Raw genomic sequence first — 18945 nt, forward strand, 5'->3', positions numbered from 1 at the left:
GCCTTAATTTTTACATTTTTTATATAAATATTTTACATTTATAAAAGGAGAGTACAAAATAGGTTTTGTAGCTTTGATAGACTGAAGAATAAGAATTTTGTAAATACAAATTAAAAATAAAGTAGTTTCCTTATTTTGATCTCACGTTTTTGCCTAAATTCGCGGTCTACATTTCAGCATCTGTCCTGTAGACAAAGCGATTTGTTAGAGGCCATAACAGTTACGTTTTATAAGCAGAGCGTGATTTACAAGTTCTTCGTGTATCGGACATGCGCGTTAAACTGCACACCGTTATTACGTATACCGCTATAATTTCTTCGGTCGTTTTGCCCTAAAAAGAAAATTGCATTCTGCCTTATTCTATTCACACGGAAGAAAGAATGTGGTTCTTTAAGAGTAGAAGAATGTGTTATCAAAAGGAGTCTTTGTTGTGGAAAAATGTTTCTGAAGCAGTCCCCTCGGAGAGAGCAACCAGCCACACACTTGTGTTCGTGAAGGAACAGAACTTCGAGATTCTTATTCCCCATAAACTTCACGCGTATTAAGAAAACGAATCCCAAAATTTGTCGGTCATTGTCGTAATTAAGATTTCTCGTAGCCGCGGACAGGTGGCAGCATTGTCCAGTCTTTGTTGAACGCGATTCAAAACGAGTTCTGATACAGGACACTCCAGTTCCGTGATTATGATGGCTCGAGTTTGAGCCCCGACTACACTGACTGAGTTTTCTTCAGATCTCCCAGGCTGACTCACGGCTTTTCTGTACCGTTATTAATAAATTGTTTTATTTCTCATTCGACTAACCTAAGGAGTTAAAAAAACGTCGAAAAATACAGCAATAAATGTGTATAATATTAAATAGTAAGAGGGGTATTTGACACTCTCTTATTTTCGATGGGTTATTCATAAATGTGACCTCCAGAATGCGAAAGCAAATTTTTGTTATAGGACGACGGTGAATCCGTGAGTTGGATTTCTTATACCGCGTTGCCTGGAGACGCTTCATCTCGCATGAAGTGGAATTTTCCGTCGACCACCTCTTCAATAAAGTTATCAACTTCCGTTACAACCTCAGGACAGAGTTTTCTTTCCCTCAGAATTTTTATGGGATCTCCTAAGTTCTGGAAAGTTACGTGAGAGTTCTTCACAGGGCGGAGTTTAAAGAAGACGATGGTTCGTATTCTCTGCTTTCCCTCTAAAGGTTTCAATTCAGCGAAAATGAACTCTTCTGGTGTTGCATCCAACATCGCAGACGTCGAGGAGGTTAGTTCAGCGGTATGCAGGAACAGTGGTGTAGTTTCGTATCTAAGAATGCCGTCTTCTTCAGGAAGACGATGATGGTGATAATGAAATTGTCATCACACGTTAGTGTGGCACACATTAGTGCTTTTCATTAGTGTTAGTGTTTTGTGCTCACTTGGGTTTGAACGAGAACAGAACACGTAAGTTATCCCAAGTCTTATTTTCCAAAAAAAGGTTCTTTGCTGTTTCGAGTTTAATGGACTTTATGTGCTTATTTTACTGGAACAAAAAATATTTTAATGGCTGTATGAGCAATTATGTATTCTTCATTTATTTTAAAGTGTGTGCACGTGAATGGGTCAGACTCGTATTTAACTTTGCTTCTTCTCCTTTCTTTATATCTGTCACAACTTTTAAGTAACACTTTCTTACGTAGTCAAGACAGAATAATTTGTTTCCTTTGCTTTGGGCTCTGTCCATCTTTTCCCTCACAGATCGAGAATGCCTCGGTTCTTATATGCGGCAGACGTTTCAGTTGATATTGCAGTTCTGGTAGAAGTTTACCGACGTTTCAGACGTACTTTCTGCGTCCATCATCAGGGCGATGAGCTGAAAATAAAGTAGTTTTGCCAGAGATCTGTCTTCCTTATTTTATTATCTGTATCAGATACTGTAAGAGGAATAGAGAATTTTTTGTAAACATTTCCGTGCTGCTTATTAAACGGCATTCCAGAAGTGAATTATCGCTGTATATCGTGAAACGTGTATTTGGTATGCTTTGTCGAGCCCGTGTCTGGACTTGGAATCCACTCAAATGACGGGGGGGGGGGGGGGGGGGGGGGTTTAGAGGAAAGGGGAAGTTGGCGCGACCAGATGCAAGGCGACAAATCATTTCCACAACTTGCGCCATATTTTTTCACTCTTGTATTAATTTTTCGTGATATATATTTACGATACTCCATTAATTTTGTTTTCGTGGTTGTACGGTCTGTTCATGAAAAATGTGTGTTGATGTGTGCAACTTTAAGATTAGAGTTCTGATGTTGGTCTACTGCATGTGGACTTATAAGTAGAAACCAATGTCTCAGGGGAACCTACCGCCTCCATCTTCAGCCCTGATACTTATAATTAATATAAAATAGATCGTTGTATACAGAAAATTATTATTGTATCATAGGAGATCCCACACGCAAAAGAGGTTGCAGATGAATTTCATAAATACGCCTATAAATCGAGACTGTGAACGTTAGTGAGTGCTAATTATTTTCTCTGCGTTTTATCCCGTCAGTGGTCTTAATAATCATGTCTAATCTTTTTCTATCAGCTGACAGTTTCAAATGAATTACTGTTTGGATTATCTAAAACGCTAGGCGTCTCTTTTCGGTTAAAAACGAAGTTGTCGGCAGTGGAAATGGATACAGAAATGCACATCATTTTCCAAATCCTTAAAGTTACAAGTCAATATTGAGTTTGTTTCGGTACTTCGGATTTAATAGACGGGAAAATCATACTAACAGATTTAGGTTCGTCGTCTGTTGTTGAATTAAGACACTCTTGCGCCGGTTCGTATTGTTTACCGCCAACAGATACGTTAACTTCAGGCCTTATACAATATTCAGACTGCAATTAGCGTGCGTTAGGTTCCAACACCCATTCGCGGGAGAGTCTCTTCGCATAAATTATGTTCGGATAGTATTTCGTTCTGGAAACCTGCAAAATATAAAACTTCTAAATTTCACAGTAGTCTTCCATGTTGAGGGACTTTACAAAAATAGTTTGTTTTGCGATTTTTACGTGGTGAAACCCTATCGTTTGAGCATTTATCGCCCACATAAGCATAAATTTCGACTTTCTAATTTAAATAAAAGTTACGGAATTTTTTTTTAGATATTGAGTAAGCGTATATCAATTATTCTTGTATGTTTAGTATTCCCACATTCCGGAGCAGTGTAATTCGATGCCGGCAAATTAATTGAATTTCTTTCTCGCCGCTAGTTGTATTAGGGCGCTAGTCGACGTATTCACATGAGGACCTTAAAGTTACTTCAGACGTTTGTGGTTACCCGATCAAGAAATTCCTTCCCCGTGTTAAAGAAAAGGCGATGTTTTGCATGGAAAGAGACCATTCGACTGTTACACGTGTGTGTGAAGTAAGAAGGAAGTTCCGGGCGTTTCAAATGATACGACTATTATGAAGTGTTAATACCGTGCCATCGTTAACTCATTTTTGGAAGAAACCTGTAAACTTTGAGCTTATTTCCTAAATTATTCAAATTCGGAGTATTATTAAGAAATTAAATGTATATTACTCATCACAACCCCCCCCCCCCCCTATAATCGCTTTGGTTTTTTGGTTGCGGTTCCACGCCGTAATGCCCTGCTCACTTTGAAAGTCCGTGTACCAGAGAATTTTTCTGCCTGTAACAATCAACATTCTACATATTAAACTCTCCGTTTTTTCATTCGTGACGAATGGAAGCCGTGAAGCGGAATTTGGAAGTAATTACTTACGTAGTTACGCTGCCGTCCTGATTTACCAATTATGGGACTGCGCGTTAAAGCAAGAAATAATTCAATCAATAGCGCGGAGTGAAGACAAATGTCCCGTGTTTGTTGGTGTTTTGTGATTGCTCGAAGGGACAGGTGTTGCAGCCTTGTCATGCGAATTTTCACAAAGTGAGATTCTCAAATTGGTTCATTACAGTAATTTCCCCGCGTCAGAAAATTGCATTATTTATTATGACGACTGTTTATAAGGACTGAGTGTTTGCTGAAGTAAATACAAAAACACCTTAGCTCTTGCAAACACATCGTAATTGCGTGGTTTCCATAGCAACGGAGGTAAAGAACCACACGCACAGTACGCTTGTTGTGTCCCTCTCATTTGTATCCGGGTCAACGCAAAGCTTAGGTACGCTTTCCTTGTTCGTCGCTAATTATGAATAACTCCACAGTTTCTTAGGATCGACTTTAATAATATACTTTTACGCCTATGTACAATCAATCAGTGTTTTCGACCAAAACTGTTGTGTCTTAAGTCTCCAGTGCGTGCTACACTGCCTGTTCATCTCGTCTTCCTTGATTTGATCATACGTAACTTATTCGCAAATGCCCAGCGTTTTGTTCCTGACAAATGAAATTATTAATGTAGTTCATAGCACACATGGTACTGCATGTCACGGTTAATTGGTATTCGGAAGGGCCCGATTCGATTCTCGACTAAAAGACAGGGAATTCTTGCCGAGACATTTGGTGAATTTTCTCGCTTTACGCAGATCCTGAAATCAGACCTCAAAGCAGGCGACATTTCATTTATTTCCAGTGACTTTGTCACAATCATCTTCCTGTACTAATTATTTACCGTAAAAAGTTGTATAAGCGTTGTCAAACAAGCAACAAATGGTGCCAGATGTTAGTCTTGCAGTACTTTCTTAAAGAGCGCGGATCTACCGGAGGCATCGGAACACGTTGGCTGCACTGTCCAGAAACCGCGTAGGAGTTGCATAAATAAATTAACTCTGACCCAGTTAACAGAGACAAAAGGTTTGATTGGCCGAGCGTCTCGAAGTCTCGCATTGACATTGAACAGCTCGTGTTTCAAAGGGTTGAATCCGATATGACGAGCAGTGATGTTAAAAAGCAATTGAACTTTAACCCCCCCCCCCCTTCCCCTGTTGAAAGTTCGCCTTGGGTCAAACTACGCTGACGAGGTTCATCAGTACGGGGTCATGACTGTAACCGTTCTCCCTTTACTTTTTTTTATTTTTGTTGGTTATTGGGCGCCAGTGGACCTCTTGTCCACGAGAGATGGTTGTCCAGGGTAGCTCCAGCCAGCAGAACACGCAGTCTGTACACCCAGGTTGGTGTAACGGCCGGACTAACAATGATTCAGTGGACGCTTGATTGGTGTCACTTTCTAGTGCATACGGCTTGTTTTTAATTTTGTGGGTTTATAATTTAGTAGAATTTCCAATATTAAAACTAAATTGTGGCGGAGCAGTTGCCACCGATTTGTTTGGTGTCCAAAGAACGAGCGTCAAGTGAAGTCTGCCCACGCAAGAGACCCCTGGCTCCCGAAAAAACCCCGGGTACCTGCAGCACCTCGTTGTTAAGCCAAAAGGGTTACACAAAGAGGCTTTCGCAGTTTAAACAGTTATACACTCAAACAAGTGAACAAAGGAGACCTTCATATAACAGTTGGTCGGACCGAAGGGTCGGTCGACTACAAACTGCCAAGTTGTACATTGCAGTTTCTCGTTCCGAGAAATTGAAATGTTACAACTTTACACGCCAAAACATAGTCCTCTCATCCATCTCAACAAAATACACTTAATTAGTTACACACAAAATCATTACATAAATGACAAATATACATTTCACACCAAATCTGCACTGTTTTGTATCTGGCGGTTGGTTCGTCTTCACAAAGATTCCACGAACAAATCACTTTGGTCATTCTTTCACTCCAACGCTGCACTATAATATAGTCGCTGTAACTATACAATTGTCATTGTACCTGTGCCGTTCTCAACTTTATAACTTCGACTATCCTCATAATATCAAATCTAGGAAACATATACATATATATTTTTTTATATATATATATATATATATAAAATGTCAAGCACTGGCGAACCTATGGACCTTGCAAAGTAAGCAATCATAATGTTCAGATTAACCTCTTTACGTATAATTCAATACAGTGTAATCTAAATCAAAACTAAATCTGTCAACTTAAACAATCAGTTTGAACACTCATCATTCTCCAGAAATGGTTTAAGCGCCCGCTTGTTAAATCTCCCACGGACTTTTCCTGTCATGTCTGTTATTTCGTAGGTGGACGGAACAAAAACTTCCTTAATCAAGTAAGGTCCTTCGAAGGGTCTTATAAATTTGCTGGTAACCCCTTGCGCGGCGTCTGATGTGGGTTGAATACGTAGCAAAACTCGGTCACCTACTTCAGGTTCCCATTTTGCATTGCCAACTTTCCTTTTTCTCCTTCTTTCTGCGGCTTTCAGCTTCATTCTGGCGTAGGTCTGAAGTACTTTATCTTCGAGGCTTGCTTCCTCCGGAATCTGATCTTGTTTCTTTTTCAATATCGCCCTAAAGATGTCAGGTGTAGGGTCTCCGAACATTAACTCCATGGGTGCGAATCCTGTAGTTGCACTGATAGTGGTATTCAGCCAAACTTCAATGTGTGGCAATAATTCAGGCCACTTCTTGTGCGTTTTATTACAGTAAATTTTGAAAAATGTGCCGAGGCTTCTCATAACTCGTTCACTGGGGTTGCTTTGTGGGTGGCGGATCGGAGAAAACTTTACTTCGATTTTTAAATCTGATAAGGTGGTTTTCCATTTGTTGTTGTTGAACTGGGTGCCGTGATCGCTAAGAATAGCTTCAGGCTTGCACACCTGAGTAAAATAATGGCCTGTTAGTTTGTTGAGACATGTTCGAGTGGTGGCGGCTCTCAACGGGTATAGTTTTACATGTTTACTAAACACATCCAAGCACACTAAAACATGCTTTAGGCCTGCCTTAGCCGATGGTAAGCTACCGTATAGGTCAACAGCTAAGAGCTCTCCAGGCTTTTTGGGTAAGTGCGACCTGATCTCCGTGTCCTAACTCCTATTCGGATGCTTAACTTGTTGGCAAACATCGCAACCCGCGACAAACTTCCGTACTTTCCTTCCAAGGTTTCTTATATAGAAGGAGCGGGCCAGTTGTTCTACGCACTTGTCTGTACCCGCGTGCCCCAGTACATGGTGGACGTACTTTATGATCTGAGATTCGAGGTGGCTAGGCAAGTATGGTCTCCAGTGTTTATGCAACTTCTCGCCCTTGCAGTAAAGCATCCCTTCTTCGACCTTGTAGTGTGAATTGAGTGGTTCGGTTGCTTGTGTGAGCTTTTGTTTGATTTCCTCAATACGGCGGTCTTGGGTTTGGTGGACACTGAGTTCCTTCAAGGTTTTCCTAATGGTCGGGTCTAAATCTAGTGAGATTACGGTAACCATAAATTCCCTAGGTCTGCTCATACCCTCAATCTGCCTACTGGTAAGACCAACCGGGTTACGGCTCATCACGTCCGCCAAAAAGTTATCCGTTCCTTTAACATGAACTATTTCCAAGTCATATTCCTGAATCTGCATAATCCAGCGGGTTATGCGATTCGAAATCAAAGTACATCTTTTCATAAATGACAGCGCCTTGTTGTCAGTGTACACAGTGACGTGCTGGCCGAAAATATACAGTCGAAACTTTTGTAGTGCGTTGACCACCGCAAGCAGTTCCTGTTCACAAACTGAATAGTTCCTTTCAGTTGCCGACAATACTCTAGAAGTGGTCGATACAACATAAGACTTTCCTGCACAGTCCCGTTGCAACAGAATACCGCTAATGCCGTATCGGCATGCATCCGTGTAAATGCAATATGGCGAAGTAGCGTCTGGGTGGACTAATTGAATACTACGGGCAAATTGCTCTCGCAGCGTCGCGAATGCTAACTGTTTCTCATCTGTCCATGTCCATCTAGTTCCCTTTTTCAAAAGCGGGACCAATGGACCCACGTAATTCGCATAGCCAACGATAAATTTGCTATGGAAGTTGCATGTTCCTAGAAACTGGCGCAGTTGTTTTTGATTTCGTGGTGCAGGGTAATTCAAGATGGCCGCGATCCTTTGAGGGTCTGGGCTTACGCCAAGCTGATTAATTTTGTGCCCAAGGAAGGTTACCTCAGTCTGGCAAAACCGACACTTCGATGCGTTGACAGTGAAGCCGGCGTTTGTTACTTTGCTCAATACAAGATTTAAATGGGCCATATGCTCGGCGAACATACGTGAATGTACCAAAACGTCGTCTACGTAGGCAATCACAAACTCGCTGGAGTCACAGTCCAACACCAATTTTAATGCCCTAACAAAGGCAGATAAAGAATTTCGGAACCCATATGGTACGCGCTTATACTGGTATACAGTCGAATCGAACAAAAATGCAGTATACTGTCGTGATTTCTTCTTCAAAGGGATCTGAAGAAATGCAGAGCTTAAATCTATGGATGTCATATATCTTACCCCATGAAATTTTTGTAACAACTCATTAAGAGGTGGTGTTCTTTCTCTATCTGGTATGGTGATACTGTTAATCTTGCGTGCATCGACGCATATCCTCGGCGCTTTACCTTCTCTGTGTACGATAGTCAGTGGGCTTATGTGTGGCGAATTTGCAATTTCTAACACATCATCCTCAATTAACTGCCTAATCTGTTCTCTCACAACCGGTCTTAAACTGTATGGTACGGGTCGAGTCGGCGAAAAAGCAGGCGTCTCATCAGATAACCTAAACTCATATTCGAACACTTTACACTTCCCAGGTTTCGACGTAAAGAATGGGGCATACTTCGTTAACAAGGCAATCAAACTCTCTTTCTGTCTATTATCTAAATACTCGTTGTTGCTAACCAGGGTCGAAATCTCTGCTACGCTAATAGAACGGGGATCGGGTCCTTCACCATCAAAGTTTTGAGTATTTTTGGCCTGAAACTGACTGTCCTTCCTCCCTCTGGCTTCCACTACTTCTTCTAACTCACGAATCTGCCTATTTCTGAGGCTACTTGACTCTTCGACTCCTAAAACTTCATACATTTGCCTATTTCTGAGGCTACAATAAAACTCATCCTTACCTTTTAATATATCTTCATTAATATTCATGGGTCCTTGCCCTAACATATTAACTTCATTACCCCCATCATTAATACTAGAAACTTCATTATTCTCTTGAACCACCAGGTTCGTAAGGGTTTCAGTCAAACTATTACATTGTAGCGATTGATTAGAGGCGCATTGAACGTCTGGGTTTTCCAAATTGTGGTTCTCTGCAAAGGTTTTGTCTTCGTGCGTGACGCTATTACTGGGCGATGAATCTCCTTCCACTCGCTCTAATCTCGCTGCTTCCCTTTCAAGCACCTGGTTACTGAACTCAACACTTTTAATCTCATTTCCCCTCAAATATCTAATACATTTATTATCAAAATCCATAATAATCTTATTCTCTATGGCAAAATCGCTTCCAAGGATGCCATCCGATACCAACTGAGGACTAACTAGGAATATATGTTCAAATACACCTGATCCCATTGTGAATTCCAAGTACACCTGTTTCTTAATCCTGCTAGTTTTCCCGCCAAATGCATTTAACAATACGACGTTGTTTATCGGCAAATTCATAACATCCATACCTGTCCTCAACAATTTGTTATAAACCCTTTCTGAAATTACAGAAACTTGAGCACCGCTGTCTAGAATGACGTTTACCATCTCGTTACCAAAGAAAACATCCACGTGGGGACAATTGTTTAAGACAGAGTCATTAATGTGGCAAATAATTAATTCCTCATTCGCATCTATTCCTATATTATCTTCACCATCCATATTAATATTATCGTATTTCAGTCTAGAAAAATCATTGCCTAATGTATCTGAAAAATCTGAAGTACTCAACAACTCCAACTTTTGTGACATTATTGGTGTTTGGTGACCCAGGAATCTAGTGGTCCCGTACGCGGACAAGGTAAGGGTCTTTGACTCATCCGGGCTTAGTTTTCCGACATATTTCTGTCATTGTCAACAGAGGGGTTAATACCTCCACTTCTGTGCGAATACAGTGCGGCTTCCGGGTTCAACTCACCTCGCCCCCTTCTACCATCTTCTCTTCCGTGACTTTGACTATGGGGTGTCCCATAATTTCTTCTATTGTCGTTCCGGTGATTCTGATTATAACTTCGCTGTCCGACCTGAATCTGTCGCACCTGCTGTTGCTGTTGGTATGCCCTGTTCCCATTTTCATTGTGGTTGTAGCCGTTATGATTCCTCCCTTGTGCACGGTCGTTCCTCTGGCCTGGTATAGAACCAATGGAACCGGACCTCCGTTGATTTTCGTGGGCGTCTATCGCTTCTAGACGTTTCAGTAAGTCTAAGGCGTCCTGAATGCACGTTAAATGCGCAGCTGCAAAGCTATTTTGCACATAGATCGGGAAATGGAATCCCAAAGCATCTATTAAATCGATGTCATTTAATCGGGGTTGCAAATAACCAGCAAGTACTGCGTATTTCAGGAAATGATCCGACATTTTCAAACCAGATTGTTTAGAGTATCTGTCCTGATATATCGAACATTTGGCTATGCTTTGCTTGCTAGCTGACCAAAAATTCCTTCGAAAGGCTAATTTGAACTCCTCATAATTGCTTATGGTCGGGGATACAGTCGCTATCCACTCCACAGCTAAAGGATCAGTAACAGAGCGCAATGCAATTGCAAGGTGGAATGAGGTTGGTACAGCCTTTAAGTGGAAATAATCATCCAACTGTCTCAGGTGGGCAATCGGATTAACCTTTTCGCTGTCATGAAAGTGAGGAAGGGTTAAGTCTGACGGAGCTATAAACTGACATGGATTATAAACTTGAGATGGCGGCACGTTTACAGTCGATCCACGAGAACCATAGCTATTACATGGCGCTGGGTGGTCGCAACTCAATCCATTTCCATCGCCACCAGCTACTCCATCAATTACCTTATTACTACCTTCGTTATTGCTATCATTATTACCGTTATTCTTGGCAGGGTCACAAGCTGACAGACTCAAAACTTGGCTTCCATCAGTGGATTGTAATGACCTGGCATTACAAGTTACTGATGGGCTTTCTGATAACCTCCCTTTTAAATCATTTAATTCAACAGTCATGCGTTCAACTTTCCCTTCCACCTGCTTTGTTAGGTTATTAAACTGGCATTTCATACCCGCTAATTCCTTGTTTGAGTCGGAATTTACTTGTTCTACCGCCCTGTATAATTTAGTACTCTCCTGTTCAAATTTCTGAGTCAGTTCTTCATACGTTTTCTTGTTATCCAGTTCAAATTTCTGGATTAACTTCTCATTTTCCTGCCTAATCTCCTCCCTTAACTCTTTCTTTAATGCCAAATTTCCAGACTGAATTTCATTAGTTAGTTTATTCAGACTCGCATTAGTTTCCTCTCTTAATTTAGCTTGACTTTCATTTAATTTATTCAGACTATCATTATTATTATCAATCTTCTGGCTTAGTTGTTTTTGTAGAGTATTAAATGCCTCAGCCATGAAGTTACGTAATGCGTCAAGACTAAGCGTAGCTTGACTTCCCATACTCACTGTATCAGGTTTCACTTGCTCTACAACCTTATACCCTAGGAGCTCTTCACTCTGGTCTTCAAAAGTCTCTATCTGTCCGTCTTGCAATTCACTTCCTAACTCAGAGTCCTCGAGTTCGACCACTCTGCTCCTCAGTTGTTTATTCGCCATTTTCGTTGTGACTGACCTTTTGTCTTGATGAGGGTGCAGCGAAGATTGCCGTGATGCCAGCGTAGCGGCTGCGATGTCTTGGCGTCGGCGTCTGTAGCGGCTCCTGTAGGTGTTGTCTCGCTCCCCTACACGCCAAATTCAACACGGGTAGGCTGTCTCGTTTCTTGTTGTTGTTGGTATCACCCGCGTCCTGCTGTTATTATTTCTTCACTGTTAGGTCCGAAGTCGAGCCCCACGTCGGGCGCCATAATTCTTCTCTGTAACCGTTCTCCCTTTACTTTTTTTTTATTTTTGTTGGTTATTGGGCGCCAGTGGACCTCTTGTCCACGAGAGATGGTTGTCCAGGGTAGCTCCAGCCAGCAGAACACGCAGTCTGTACACCCAGGTTGGTGTAACGGCCGGACTAACAATGATTCAGTGGACGCTTGATTGGTGTCACTTTCTAGTGCATACGGCTTGTTTTTAATTTTGTGGGTTTATAATTTAGTAGAATTTCCAATATTAAAACTAAATTGTGGCGGAGCAGTTGCCACCGATTTGTTTGGTGTCCAAAGAACGAGCGTCAAGTGAAGTCTGCCCACGCAAGAGACCCCTGGCTCCCGAAAAAACCCCGGGTACCTGCAGCACCTCGTTGTTAAGCCAAAAGGGTTACACAAAGAGGCTTTCGCAGTTTAAACAGTTATACACTCAAACAAGTGAACAAAGGAGACCTTCATATAACAGTTGGTCGGACCGAAGGGTCGGTCGACTACATGACCCTTCATTCTTCTGCCTCTTGGGTCGCGCTGACCTTCTGTGGGGGGAACAAACCGCCCTTGTCCATGGAAGGGCGTGGTCTGAAGTCTATCTCTCGTTTGAGCCACTCTTGCTCGGCGCCGTGTGTCTTATGTTGAGCTCGAAGTGAAGTCATTGGACTTCGCGGTCAGTCATTATTTAAAGGAACGGCTTTATGAAGTTCTTAACATTTTTCTTTGATCCAGCTTTTTCAGCATCTTTTATGAGGCATTTACAAATTATTGCCTTCAATTTTCAGAACTGAAACTGTGATATTTATAAACCTGCTGATAAATACCATGACATGTGCTGGGATACGAATAAGTGACTACAAGAAAATGTCGTAAATCCAAAGCTTTTGTGCTAGAGAATCCTCATTTTCCATTTCTCTCTCCTTCGTTAAGTTTTCTCAGTTTGATTCTACTTTCTGGTTGGAATTTGATCACGATTGGTTTATAGTGCAAGAACGATCTTTGTCCACGGTTGTTTCTTTGCATTCCAAAACGTTTAATTCTTAAATGCACCACTACTCAACACAACAGCGATAGATAATAGATAATGGGTCCATATAGACATGTACATTATTCACACGTTTTCGTAATACGAAGAAGTAATTAAGCAGTTTTATTATTTCAGTGCGGTTTACAAAGAAAGGATCGGTGATTTTCCTCTTTTATTATACACTTTTTATGCATTCAACGAGGTCATTGGATTCAACTGGCTCCTCGACTGTGACGAGATGCTCTGACCACGGTAATAAACCTTCGAGTTTCACGAAAGTCAAAGAATTTATTGACTAGTTGAGACAATATCAGCTTGAAGATATCCGTCAAGAAGGACCCGTGGACTGTGCATTAGGCAGAGCGAGACGTTCTACATGAGAAACGTTTGTCGGTCGAAGTGGTTCGTTTATAGACAAGTCAAGAACGCGGATCGGTTACCGGGCTCTCGCGTGCCCTGTCGTGATCAGTCCATTAGAGTTTCACACTTGGTCATTAACTGACAGCGCCAGACGGGAACACAATGCCTCAATCATTATTCTGCCCATTAAGTCTCTGACCTGTTTACAGTCCACATTAACACACCTACTTCAGCTCCACCCCAAACCAACGTACCCCGCCTACCGTATCAGTCACTAACAAGCGTTCACACCCCCGACCAATTACGTCCAGACCCTTCGTTAACATTAAAATTCCTTGGAACGCGAAGAGTCTAGTTGGTAGGCATCGTGTGCTGGTTTGTAAACTGATTAACATTTCTGGGCCGTAAATTTCACATTTTTAACCGCACTTATCGAATGCAGAACACTTTACAGAAGGGGTTATCGACCTTTTCAGACTTGGGGTTAAATCCGCTGACTTGCGGGCGGTATTATAATACGTGAAGGAAATTTAATGAAACTCCGTGGCAATTTATTTAGTAATTCTTCAGAGTTAAGGTTAGTATTGACATTAGGGCTCGTGTTGCTCAGTATTTTTCTCTAACAAAATTAGCCATTAGTGGGATACTCGGCTCTGCTTGTGCTAGACTAATATTCCAATATCAGGTTTCATTTCTGTTTGCCGCAGTTCGCATTAATCTCTCTGTAAGTGTTCATGAGTAAACGCGTTCCAGTTCTTCATACGACATTTAACACAAATCGTACTTAAGCTACGTACAGACAGTTTGCCGTATTCGTGCGGGATCACGTGCACAGCTGCTGTCAGGTGCTGAGAATGAGTCCCTACGGCACTTCAGAGTACAGACGAGGAGCCGAAGACAGAAGTCGACGTCGAGGCACTGACCAAGGGCAAGCGTGTGATGACATTTGCCCTCAGGCGTATGACATTCTGAAGCCAAAAGGGCGTGTAATTGTTTCTATAGACACGAATCACACACTATAAGAGAGAAGGCATCAACCAACCCCCTCTCCCCGCCATCAGTTGATCCGGTTGATCGCAGATTTGTCTGTCTTAGTGTTCTGAGTCTCCTGTTCTGGTTCTGTCCCGAGGGAATAAGAGAGACGAAACGATGTGACTTTCGCGGTGTTAAGTTTCGACGGATGAAAACAAAATACATTTTTGTGTAGACTTTTTTGATGCTTTGAAATTCGGCCTGTTTCAGTATTCCGTTTCATGCGAGCATTTCTCTTCGGGAGGCGTCTTACCACGTTTTCATACCGCGGTGGGATTAAAGAAGCACTGGTTTCATTGTCATCAATTTGTGTTCTAGTGATTAGTACAGAGCTGGGTGTTTGAGTCTGATTTGTTAGCCCAGTGAGACGTGATTGGGCGACGAATTTCGACATCGAAGCTGATGTGAAATTCCCATCTTTGGTCTCCCAAATGACGTACCTTCTGTGATTATGGGGCGTCTCCACCCTGAGCACCGCAGACAAACCCTACCCCTTAAGTCCAAATACTCTCCTCAGGAACCCTGTTCTGAAACACCCATTGTCAGTGTCTTCTCATGTCAGGCGCGACCACGTTTCACACCCGTAGAGAAGAAGAGGTACGATTTGAGATTTGCGTGTTTAAATCTTTTCTTTTGTCCTCGAATGCTTTATAATTGAAGCAGGAACCTAATAACGCTTTCGTTTGTTTCTTTGCAGGACGGGCCACTACACGCCGTTCAACAGCAGAGAGGTAAAGTACGCACACGCATTTTTCTACTTTGTGTTGTGTTTATTCAAAAACTGTGGGTTTCGTTTTTAAATGAACATCAGAGCAAAACGTCTGTGGGTGTGGACTGCACTCATCTCATCCCGAATAGGCTTTTGTGGGTTCGGTAAAGAACCTTTCATTTCCGTACAGTGCCGGGAATGTATTTGCTGGCTAAGCCACTATCATCTTCTCAGGCACGTAAAACCACTGTGCTCAGTGACTGTCTCCATGTCCAGTTAAAATCAGATCTTCGCACCCTAGTCTTATAAAACCCATTTTAATATTATCTTCACTTTTACGTCTGGTCTTCCAAGTGCCGTAAATGAGTCTTGAAATGCTGTTTATCGATATAATCTATAATAAAGCATGAAGCTTGCGTTGTATAAAGCGTGTGTTAAAATCTATGTTCTTATCTAGGATTTACACTTGACTTATTAACCCTTTAAATCGAATGGTAACTATACGTACCACCTGCTTCAACGATCAGTAACACTTCGTGTTTATGGGTTTTGTATGATTCTCACAGTAATAAGCGATTATTTCCTTAAACAGCGTTAACCAGTTGATCTTTTTAATGGAGAAGTGTTGTGTTTTCTTTGCGGTACGGACTGAATTCTTACGTAATATTCAGTCTTTGGCTTCAAATAATCATTTTACTGTATAAATTTAAGCAATCATTTGATTTAAATTTGAGTTTTCCTTTTTTGCATCGGAAGGGTGAAGCCTTGTTCTCGTATACGCCGTTTTTATTACTTCGAGCTGTTTTGCAACGCCACATAATTGCCAGAATTATGCTTTTGAAACATTTAAACGTATCGCCCACCTTTGCGAGAAATACCAGATCTATTTTTTGCATCGCTGGTCGACTCATAATTATACTCGAATTACGAAAATCGATGTCGTATATCTAAATTACTTTTAGCTTTTTGTTTCAGACTGATAATTCGAATACAGTGATACAAATACATTAGAGGTTGGAGAATATAGACCGAAGCGGTTAGAGAAGGGGGGGGGGTCACGATTGAATGGTGCCACAGGGATATTAGACAGTCTCACCAGAAATAAATTACTTGTTTGTTTGTATATTCAGTTGTTAACGGAACACATGAAATTTTGTGACAGCCAAGTGTTACCTTCCCCTCTGTCCTTTACAGTTTCACGTAGGGCAAATACTGTTTGCACAATACACCAAACAAATGTTATTATGCAGAGAATTTCATGCTCACAAGTTAATTTGACGTCAGCCAGATCCCACTCATTTAGTGATTGATGAAAAATGAAATTCCGTCGTTTGCATTTTAATAGGCAATGTTCTGGCGCTGTACAATTTTTATTCTGCAAATAAATGGCTGAATACGTGAAGCTTTAGAAGCTGATATTTTCGTACTCAGTATTCCCGCCTATTACAGAATGATGAGACTGATTACCTTGCCCAAAACAGACCACACTGGACCAGGTAAGTCAGTCCACACCTCCGTGCGCCATCCATTAAAAGGTGTGTAATGCAAAAGTAATTCTCTCTGCTGCTAAGTTATAAAATTTTAAGCAACTAAAATGCCATTGGATTATGAAACTAAGTTTAAGTTATTTGACTTCACCAGGTAAGCGACTGTCAGCTTCGAAGATATGATTGTATTCCTTGGAGTTTCTTAGATTATGAACATCGGAAATGTTTGTCCCAGAAAACAGTTTCAACTCCTTAGACTTCCTTTTCTCAACCAGGAGCAAAACCTAGAAGTAGCAATACGGGATATTGTTTCTCCACGTCACACGACTGCTATCTTCATTAAACTTTCTGTTATTTACTATCTCAGAAGGCATAAGGTCCAGTTTGCGTTTGACGTCATTGGCCACTCGCGATGTAAATGTTACGTAAGACGATATTAAGCAACGAATGTGATTCGCGCGCCTTGAGACAGAGAACTGGTGCTTTCATGAAGTGTTCGGATTGTACGCGCTTTCGGTAAACAAGATACAGTAGGCGTTTTTGGAACTGTATAAATATGCAACACTTTGTGGAGATGGAAACAGGAATGACGTTACCGTGTTCAGAAGAGACTCGCCATCGTATCCTGCTGTGAGCCAGTTTAATCTACTCCACGCTATCAGACATAATTGCACAATGCGGAGTTTAATAAAAGTTCTCCGTTTGCTTACATCATTAGAGTGATATAGAATCAAGGAATATGAGATGCTGGTATATGTAGCACGAAAATAATACCGCGGATATGCAAAAGCGCGTATGACGAAAGTCGCGTTGTATCGCTTCCCGAAAGATGTCACTGCTTTACGTGGCCACGTGTATTTGTAGCGGCATATTGAGTGCACTGCGCGCACCTGAGAGCCAATCTGCGTAATGAAGCGGCCAATTACTGCTTATTAGGGTTTCATTACCACAGATTATGCTCAGTGAGAGAGAGAACCCTTTGCAGGGCTGGGATGGTACGTATCGATTGTCCACGTGCTCCTGAGGAATGTGTTGGTAAATTATCGATAATTGATGGTAACGTCTGGGAAGTGATGGTCGCTTTAAAGCTCATTCGTACACGACGAACACTGAGGCTCTGAGCTTACTCGATGCGGTTTTCGGCTACGAAATATCAGCACGCCACGGATTACACTTCAGAGGACGAACAACCTGACCTAAACATTTTAGCGGCAATCCTTACAGCATCTTCCTACTTACTGGTCCTTCCACGTACTGAGTGATCGCGATTCCACTTTCTCTTGTTTTTTATCCGCTCGCCCAGCTGTGAGCCACCTGTTACGTCTTCCCTCCGCCCGCCCTCATAAAATATTTACGCGGGCCTGACCCCAAGACTTGAGATTCTCGAAAGATCCCGGCGCCTTTTTCCTAAACGCCACGAGAAAAGTTTTGGACTGGGGTGCAGTGGGTGGGGACTTATCTGCGCGGGTCTTAGAGAAAAGGACTTAATCCGAATTGCACTTGGCGTGCGGTCCTCCGTTACGCACTGCGGGAGGGACTCGGATTTTCTGGAATGGGAATGTCAGGACCCTGCCTGGAATATTGATGCTCACTTTTTTTCTGGTGAATAAATAACTGTAATGGTAAGTGTGTTTGACATTTACTGGCCGGAACACGGCCCCGTGACCTTATACTCCACGCTGTACACGCCGGAGGAGAAAGGAAGAAAGACGAAGAACCTGTTGCGCAGAGCTCTAAAGATTTCTTTTCGCGTTTCGATTTATCTGCGTTAGTTCAAGTAATGGAAGTGAAGAGGATCGATGCCTCGGATGCTGCATTGGTTTCGGATAAAAGACGCTCTACTTTGCTGCAAGGATAATGGGTTTCGTAAGGAATTAACTAAGGTTTGTAGGGGTTGGACAGGGGTGATAATCATTAACTGCGTCGCAAATCAGACATTAGACATTAACATTCCTGAGTTAAGGTAGCTTAAATTATAACCGTCTTTACATGAGAAACGTGCCACAAATGACAGCAGAATTCTGTTTGATTCCAGGGTTAGAAATATTTTTTTAAAATTAAAAATTGGCACTGTAGTCCATATTTTCTGATCCAAATTAGACTCATTATTCTTGGCGTATGAGTCTGAAGTGTTATTACAAATCTAAATTCTTCCCTATGTGACTTAAGTCGATAGATTCTGACATGTATTCGGGTGGTCCCCCGTTCGAACCTCGCCAGCGATATTGGCTGTGCTGGGGGGGGGGGCTTTTCGTGATTTTATTCAGACAGTATATATTTTAACTTAAATCAATCAGATAAGGCTTGTTCCCCCGCCATTTGCAAAGTTCCTCGAACATTATCTTGTTATTGTGCTTTAAATAATTCCTGTAGTTTATACAGCATCGTTAAATAATACACAGATCACCCAATCCACGCATCGGCTCCACGTATTTGTTTTGGCTGAAACCTGTACTTATACGTTTTACCTGGTAATGACACTGTTGTTTCGCAAAATAGCTCGTTTGTGCTAACT

The 18945-nt window shown here is 41.8% G+C and overlaps 1 protein-coding gene across 3 annotated transcripts in view; it reads left to right on the forward strand.

Annotated features, from left to right (window-relative positions):
* Window positions 1–18945, forward strand: part of LOC110836404 (uncharacterized) — a 343621-nt gene that overhangs the window by 202189 nt on the left and 122487 nt on the right. For all 3 annotated transcript variants that reach the window (XM_087356219.1, XM_087356222.1, XM_087356221.1), the window contains one exon: window positions 14932–14965. In XM_087356219.1, the coding sequence (XP_087212345.1) occupies window positions 14932–14965 (34 nt within the window). The remainder of the gene's footprint in view (window positions 1–14931; window positions 14966–18945) is intronic.

This window comes from Zootermopsis nevadensis, unplaced genomic scaffold, assembly GCF_977971745.1.
Source record: "Zootermopsis nevadensis isolate Lab colony 2312 unplaced genomic scaffold, Znev_1.0 Znev_ptg000026l, whole genome shotgun sequence".
NCBI classification, from domain to species: domain Eukaryota; kingdom Metazoa; phylum Arthropoda; class Insecta; order Blattodea; family Termopsidae; genus Zootermopsis; species Zootermopsis nevadensis.